Source organism: Emys orbicularis (genome assembly GCF_028017835.1).
Source record: "Emys orbicularis isolate rEmyOrb1 chromosome 2 unlocalized genomic scaffold, rEmyOrb1.hap1 SUPER_2_unloc_4, whole genome shotgun sequence".
NCBI lineage: Eukaryota > Metazoa > Chordata > Testudines > Emydidae > Emys > Emys orbicularis.
The window spans coordinates 54,300-61,814 of NW_027045127.1; the positions used below are offsets into that span (position 1 = coordinate 54,300).

At 64.6% G+C, this 7,515-nt stretch overlaps 2 protein-coding genes across 2 annotated transcripts; one reads left to right on the forward strand and one right to left on the reverse strand.

Annotated features, from left to right (window-relative positions):
* The first annotated feature begins 304 nt into the window (after positions 1-304).
* Positions 305-4,445, forward strand: KCTD13 (potassium channel tetramerization domain containing 13). Its single transcript, XM_065422865.1, has 6 exons — positions 305-623; positions 762-931; positions 1,091-1,180; positions 1,344-1,396; positions 1,798-1,993; positions 2,747-4,445. The coding sequence occupies exons 1-6, from the start codon at positions 305-307 to the stop codon at positions 2,984-2,986; spliced, it is 1,068 nt and encodes a 355-aa protein (XP_065278937.1). The 3' UTR covers positions 2,987-4,445.
* A 724-nt stretch (positions 4,446-5,169) lies between these two features.
* On the reverse strand, positions 5,170-6,791 carry ASPHD1 (aspartate beta-hydroxylase domain containing 1). The gene is made up of 3 exons (XM_065422869.1): positions 6,101-6,791; positions 5,818-5,931; positions 5,170-5,279 (listed from the first exon to the last, which is right to left on the reverse strand). Exons 1-3 carry the CDS (start codon positions 6,789-6,791, stop codon positions 5,170-5,172), a joined length of 915 nt encoding a protein of 304 aa, XP_065278941.1.
* Between the last annotated feature and the right edge of the window lie 724 nt (positions 6,792-7,515).

Here is a 7,515-nt window from a genome sequence, read left to right on the forward strand (position 1 = left end):
CGGCTGTGGGAGCGCACGTGGGGCTGCGTCACGTCGAAGACGCGCGCGAGCTCGCCCGGCGACGTAATAAAAGCCGCTCAACAAGCCGCTGTACCTGTGTCGGGGGCCAGAGTCTGCTGCTGATGTAGCGCTGGGCACCCAAGCGTTTATGCTGACACAATTTACGTCGCGGGGGGGGGGTGTCTTTTCACACCCTTGAGTGGCATAAGTGCTAGTGTAGACGTGGCCTAACTGGGGTCGGGGGCAAATGTCAAGTGAGCCAAGCTGGACACAGGGAGCGTAAGTGGGGAGGGGGGCCCGGATAATGGGGAGAGGATCCCGATTCATCCCCTTCCGCTTTTCCCGTCCCTCCCTGCTGCAGGTGGAGATGTCGGCTGAGGCCACAACGGCCCCGCTCCCAGCCCCCGAGGCCTGCGCCCCTGTGGTGTCCATGCAGCACCACCCTACGGGGGGAGCGGTGGGTGTGACCTTTGACCTAAAGCCCTTGAATCCCAGCAGCAAGTATGTGAAGTTGAACGTGGGGGGGTCCCTGCACTACACCACGGTGCAGACCCTCACCAAGCAGGACACCATGCTCAAGGCCATGTTCAGCGGGAGAATGGAAGTGCTCACTGACAGCGAAGGTACCTGCCCTGCTCTCTGCAGCACCCCTGATGGGAGAGGCCGAGGCTGGAGTAGCCCGGAGCTCCCTCCATACCCAGGGCTCCAGCCCCCCTCTGCTGGGAGAGGCCCTACATCCTTTTGTCTCTTCCCCTCTTCAGGCTGGATCCTGATCGACCGCAGCGGGCGTCACTTCGGCACCATCCTCAACTACCTGCGGGATGGCTCTGTCTCGCTCCCCGAGTCGCAGCGGGAGCTGGAGGAGGTGCTGTCCGAGGCACGGTACTACCTCATCCAGGGCCTGGTGGAGGACTGCCAGCTCGCTCTGCAGGTAGGGACCCGGTGGGGGTGGGGTCACTGAGGGCTCTGGGATTCTCCTGCTGTGGGCGTAGAGATACCTGGGGGCAAGGCTATGCCATGGGGATGGGGTCACTAAGGGAGTCATGGGTCACAGGAGGCTGCAGTGACCTTGCTGATCTCTTCGTCCTAGCAAAAGAGCGATGCCTATGATCCTCTGTGTCTCATTCCCATGGTGACATCCCCCAAGGAGGAGCAGCAGATCATCTCCAGCTGCTCCAAGGTGAGACAGGCGGGCAGGGCCTCCCTTATTGGTCTTTCCAGCCCCCCCAGGATCACCGTCTGTGCTGACACCTCCCAGCCTTCTCCCTCCCCTTTGGCACGAAGTTACGCTGAGCGACTTCTATGAATCCAGCCTCATTTCCTGTCTCTCGGTTTTTTTCCAGCCAGTGGTGAAATTGTTGCATAACAGAAGTAACAACAAGTATTCGTATACCAGGTAATCCAACGCTCCTGACCTGCTCCCTGCAGCGCCCCCTGCTGGGAGAGGCCGGGGCTGGAGTAGAAGTGAGTTCCCCCCAGCCCGCGCCCCTCCCCCTCCCCACAGCACCCCCTGCTGGGAGAGGCCGGGGCTGGAGTAGAAGTGAGTTCCCCCCAGCCCGTGCCCCTCCCCCTCCCCACAGCACCCCCTGCTGGGAGAGGCCGGGGCTGGAGTCGTTGGGAGTTCCCCCCACCCCGCGCCCCTCCCCCTCCCCACAGCACCCCCGGCTGGGAGAGGCCAGGGCTGAAGTAGTCAAGAGCTCCCTTAGAGCCAGTGCTCCTGCCCCACTGTCCAGACCACCCCCTGCTGGGCTGGAGGAGCTGGGAGCCCTCCCCACCCACGAGGTCTCTTCTCCGCAGTAACTCGGACGATAACCTGCTGAAGAACATTGAGCTGTTTGACAAGCTGGCGCTGCGCTTCAACGGGCGGGTCCTCTTCATCAAGGACGTGCTGGGGGACGAGATCTGCTGCTGGTCCTTCTATGGGCAGGGCCGCAAAATCGCCGAGGTCTGCTGCACCTCCATAGTCTACGCCACCGAGAAGAAGCAGACCAAGGTACCCCTGGGCCCTCGCACTTAGTACATTCCATGAGAAAATTGCCCCGCAGCACATTGGTCTATTCCAAGGATATACGTGAATCTCTCTTATAATGTTAGCACATGGTATGTTGCGAGGCAGTGTGGGTGGCCCCCCTCTCTCTGCTGTCACATGGACTCTTGGTATGATCCAGCACCCCTTGTCACCTTCACATTTGGTATGATCCGATGCCATCAGAGCAGTCCCCTCTTCTCCAGTCACATGCGCACTTGATATGGTCCAACACCATGTGGATACTCCCCCTGCATCATACTCTCACTTGGTATGGTCCTAGGCCATGTCCAATGCCACCAGCTGGTTCCCCCCATCTGTGGTTTTTCTTGGTATTTTCCATGGGTAGCCCATTATACTTGAAAAAATAACAGGAGTACTTGTGGCACCTTAGAGACTAACAAATTTATTAGAGCATAAGCTTTCGTGGGGATCCGAAGAAGTGGGTTGTAGCCCACGAAAGCTTATGCTCTAATAAATTTGTTAGTCTCTAAGGTGCCACAAGTACTCCTGTTATTTTTGCGGATACAGACTAACACGGCTGCTACTCTGAAACCTGCCATTATACTTGGTATATTCCAAGACAACATGTGACTTTTCTCTCCCCCTCCCCACCTCCGTGCTTGGTAGCTTCCAAGGCCACATGGGCACTTGCTGGTGGGATTCTTTGAGGCTGTGGGGGGCGTGGCTTGTAACCAGCCTGACCTCTGACCCCCACAGGTGGAGTTCCCCGAGGCCCGGATCTTCGAGGAGACCCTGAACATTCTGATCTACGAGACCCCACGGGTCCCCGACAAGGCGCTCCTGGAAGCAACGGGCGGGGCGGCCGGAGGAGGGGGCGGCCCCCACCGGGCTGACGAGGAGGATGGGCGGGAGCACCGCGTCCGGCGCATCCATGTCCGGCGCCACATCATGCACGACGAGCGCCCCCACGGCCACCAAGCCGTCTTCAAGGACTGAGCCCCACGGCCCCGTCCAGGTGCCAAACAGCAGGGGTGGGGCGCCCCGCCTCTCTGCCACACCCCCGCTGCCTCTCTGACCTTGACCCCTCTCTGCTCTTTGGGAGCTCTCTGCCTTGTGGCCTCTGACCTTTGACCCCTTTCTTCTCAGATTTGACTCCCCTGCAGTAGAGACCTGGGTAACACCCTGGACTGCGCAGGGGAGAGGGACATGGGAGGGGGCTCCTCGGAGTCCCCTCCTGCTTCTTAATTAATTACCTAGGCACCAACACCCATGTTTAACGAGCCTAATTCCTTTGCTTTTGTGGGTGTGTGGAATACCTGGTCTGTCCCCCATCCCGCTCCATCCTGGATAGATACCCGTGCCACAGCTGTAGCTCTAACCCAGCCCGGCACTGCAGGTCAGGCCGGGATCAGTCACCCACTGCCCCCCGGGGGCGGGAGACAGCAGGGAGGCCAGTTCTGGCTTATTGTGTGGTTGGGGGGGCTGGCTGAGCGGGGAGCTGCCAGCTACTCCAGCCCGGCCTCGCCCAGCAGGGGGCGCTGTGGGGTGTGGGGAGCTCCTGGCTACTCCAGCCCAGCCTTTCCCAGCAGGGGGCGCTGTGGGGAGTTCTGGCACTGGGAGTTTTGCTGCCTGTCCCACCCTCCCTTGCTTCTGGGGGTGAGGGAGTGACCCCCACTTACCAGCCTCAAAACTCTCCTTTCCTTGTCAAACTCCTGGTATGTTCCAACCCACCAGACTTCACACCCCTTTTCTACAAATGACATGGCACGACCCTAACCTTCCTACTCTGCCCTCCATGTGATACATGGTACAACCCCGCTACTGTCCTTACCACATACATGAAATTTACCTTTCCCCCCCAAAAATACAGGATGCTTCTTACCTGCATTGGCTAAAAGACATGGTACACCCCAACCTACTGGGCCCATCCCTTTCCCCACAAAATACAATGGAACGCACCACTCTGCTCGTCTGCCCCTGGCCAAATACAGTGGAATGCTCCATTCCCCTTCCAACCTCCCAATAAAATGGGAGGTACTGATCCCCTGCAATAAAATTTTGCTCAATCACCCAATATAAATTGGTACCTTCCAATCTCCTCCCCCTACAAACTACAGTGGGATATTCCAACCTGCCTCCAAATAATACAATGGGGTGTTCCAAGCCCCACCCCTCAAAATAAAATGGGACATTCCAACTTCATTGTTAAAGGAGATGTTCCAATCCCCTTCCCTTACAAAATACAGTGGGATGCTCCAACCCCCCTCCCAAATAAATTGGGATGTTCCAAAGCCCACAGAAAATACAATGGGGCAAAGGGGGAGAGGCTGGGGGCCCCATCCTCCCCCCTCCGCATACCGCCGCCCTCCCTCCCTGTTATTGTCATGTTTGTATAATTTATTTTAACGGGGTTTTTGCTTTTCTATTAAATTATTGTAATAAAGATTCCTGGGAAACGTTGTCTCCTGGCCCAGTTCTGCCACCACCACTGGGGGGGCCCTAGGGCTGGGTGGGAACTAGCGCCCCCTAGAGGGGAGAGGCCCCAGATCCCATCCCCCGCCCCCCCTGCACCAGTCCTTGCCCTGGGGCCGGGTGGAAACTAGCGCCCCCTAGAGGGGAGAGGCCCCAGATCCCATCCCCCGCCCCCCTGCACCAGTCCTTGCCCTGGGGCGGGCTGGGAACTGGCGCCCCCTAGAGGGGAGAGATCTCGTATCCCATCCCTTGCCCCCCTGCACCAGTCCTTGTCCTGGGGCTGGCTGGGAACCAGCGCCCCTAGAGGAGAGAGGCCCCGGATCCCATCCCCCAGGCCAGTCCCAGCGCTGAACCAGCCCCCCTTGGGCCCATCCTGGGCTCCATCTCTGGGTGACGGGGTCCTGACCTCTCGGGGGGCAGGTGGGGGTCTGGGCAGTGCCCGGCGCGACGGCCCCAGACACAGCCGTGCTAAGCACTGACATGGCAGGTGCTGAATGTTTTAATGAGGGGCTGGGGGCTTTGCAGAGAGTTCGGGTCCAAACAACGCGGGGCCAAGGAAGCCGTACACAGCGGGGCGGGAGACTTCGGGGCCCTGGGGCTGGATGGGAGCCGGCGCCCCCCAGAGGCAGTTCAGCGGGGCTGGCTCCAGCGTGGTCTGTCTGTCCTGGGCACCGACCCGCCACCAGCGCCACAGGCCGGCCCAGCTCCTAGGGGCCAGGGGCAAAGATGTAATCCAGGGCCTGGCGCTCGGCCCCGGCCACGTTGGGGTGCCACAGATCCACGATGAACAGCACAAGGGGCCCGTCCTCGGGGGGACCTGCGAGAGACGCTGGGCTCAGAGGTGCCCCTCACTCCCAACCCGCAGCCCTTGCTAGCCCAGCCCTGGTCCCCAACAATTCTGCCAGTGCCCCTCACTCCCGACCCGCAGCCCCTGCCAGCCCAGCCCTGCCCCCCCCCAGCTCTGCCGGTGCCCCTCACTCCCGACCCGCAGCCCCTGCCAGCCCAGCCCTGCCCCCCCCAGCTCTGCCGGTGCCCCTCACTCCCGACCCGCAGCCCCTGCCAGCCCAGCCCTGCCCCCCCCAGCTCTGCCGGTGCCCCTCACTCCCGACCCGCAGCCCCTGCCAGCCCAGCCCTGCCCCCCCCCAGCTCTGCCGGTGCCCCTCACTCCCGACCCGCAGCCCCTGCCAGCCCAGCCCTGCCCCCCCCCAGCTCTGCCGGTGCCCCTCACTCCTGACCCGCAGCCCCTGCTAGCCCAGCCCTGCCCCCCCCCCAGCTCTGCCGGTGCCCCTCACTCCTGACCTGCAGCCCCTGCTAGCCCAGCCCTGGTCCCCCCCAGCTCTGCCGGTGCCCCTCACCATTATGCGCGGTCGTGTGCAGGAAGGAGTCATCCAGCAGGAGGCAGTGTCCCTCGGACCAGCACTGGGGCTCGCCCCCCACCACCAGCTCACAGCCTGGGGGCACCGTCAGCCCTGCAGTGGGAACAGGTTGATTGGAGGGGAAAGGTCCCGGGTCGGTTCCACACCCCCTGAGCCAGCCAGGCGCCACCATGGGGCTGGATCAGAGCCGGTGCCCCCTGCAGGGGAAGGGCCCCGTTCCCCGCCCCCTGGAGGGGACGGGCCCCGTGCCCCGTTCCCGTACCCAGGTGGCAACGCAGGCGGACGTTGGTGGGCCCGTAGCGCCCGGGCAGGACGGTGCCTGGCTGCAGGACGCTGAAGCAGGCGTTGCCGAAGCGGTTGGCGCTGACGAAGGTGCGCAGGGCGGCCAGGGTGCGGTAGGTGCGGGGGCAGGCCCGGCAGTGCTGCGGCTGACACACGCCCCGGCGGTAGAGGTAGAAGCGCTGGCAGGGCCCGGGCGTCCAGCCTCGGGTGGCGCCCCCGGCCACGCCCTGGTACTCCCGCAGGATGGCGGGACAGGCGCGCTCCAGCAGCTCGGCGTCGTGCCGCTGGGCGTCCCGTGGGAAGCAGGGGGCCGAGGGCAGCTCGGGCAGGTGGAAGACGCGGGGGCTCTGGATGGCCGGGCGCTCGGGTCGCAGCTCCTCCCGCAGGGCCTTGCGCACCCGCCCCATGCCCGCCCACGAGTACCGCTGGGCGTAGGCCCGCAAGCTCCGGTGCAGCCGCCCGGCCCCGGGTGGCAGGCTGGGGGCTGGGCGCCCCCCGCCTGGTGGCGGCCCCGCCGGTGCCCGCTCACTGCCCACCCGGTAGCAGTACCAGACGAAGAGCAGGGCCAGCCAGGCCAGCAGCGCCAGCGCCGGCTCGGGGCCGGGGCACCAAGGGGGGGCAGCCGGCAGCAGGGAGGAGAAAAACCCGTCCAGCGCCCTGGGGCACGGCATCGCCCCTCGCCCCCTCGCTGCCCCTCCCCCCACTGCCCCTCCCCCCTCCCCAGTGCCCCCGCCCCTCCCCACTGCCCCTGCCCCTCCCCCTTCCCCCGTGCCCCCTGCCCCCTCCTCTGCCCCTCCCCGTGCTCAGTGCCCCTCCCACCCCTCAGTGCCCCCTGCCCCTCCCCCTTCCTCCGTGCCCCCTGCCCCCTCCTCTGCCCCTCCCCCCGCGCAGTGCCCCTCCCCCGCACTGCCCCGCTCCCCGCCGCCCGGAGGATGCTGCTGCCGCTGCTGCTGCTGGACCCGCTTCGGCTCCGGCCGGATCCTCCCCCCGCCCCCCCGCACGGAGTGACGCAAACAGCGGGGCCGCGCCCCCCCCCGCCCTAAATCCCCCCGGGGCCGCGCCCCCCCCACCCTAAGTCCCCCCCCCCCCCCCCCCGCCGTCTCTGGAGGTTTGGGTCTGATGGGGGCAGTGACCCATCCTGCCCCCCCCCCACGAGAACAGCTGGGACTCGGGAGCCTGGATTTGGGGTCAGGACAGGTCCGGGCTCCCGGGCCAGCACAGCCCCCGGCGGGGCGCGGACTGGGGTCTCCTCCAGCGGGGCGCAGCCGAGGGGCTCGGACCGGGGTCTCCCCCGGCGGGGCTCGGACCGGGGTCTCCCCCAGCGGGGCGCAGCCGAGGGGCTCGGACCGGGGTCTCTCCCAGTGTGGCTCGGACCGGGGTCTCCTCCAGCGGGGC

Coding starts and splice junctions, on each gene's coding strand:
- KCTD13 (XM_065422865.1), top strand. CDS start 305: ATGGGGAGAGGATCCCGATTCATCCCCTTCCGCTTTTCCCGTCCCTCC. Junction 624..761: donor AGTGCTCACTGACAGCGAAG/GTACCTGCCCTG, acceptor TCCCCTCTTCAG/GCTGGATCCTGATCGACCGC. Junction 1,181..1,343: donor TCATCTCCAGCTGCTCCAAG/GTGAGACAGGCG, acceptor GTTTTTTTCCAG/CCAGTGGTGAAATTGTTGCA.
- ASPHD1 (XM_065422869.1), bottom strand. CDS start 6,791: ATGCCGTGCCCCAGGGCGCTGGACGGGTTTTTCTCCTCCCTGCTGCCG. Junction 5,932..6,100: donor CCGCCTGCGTTGCCACCTGG/GTACGGGAACGG, acceptor TTCCCACTGCAG/GGCTGACGGTGCCCCCAGGC. Junction 5,280..5,817: donor GCACACGACCGCGCATAATG/GTGAGGGGCACC, acceptor CGTCTCTCGCAG/GTCCCCCCGAGGACGGGCCC.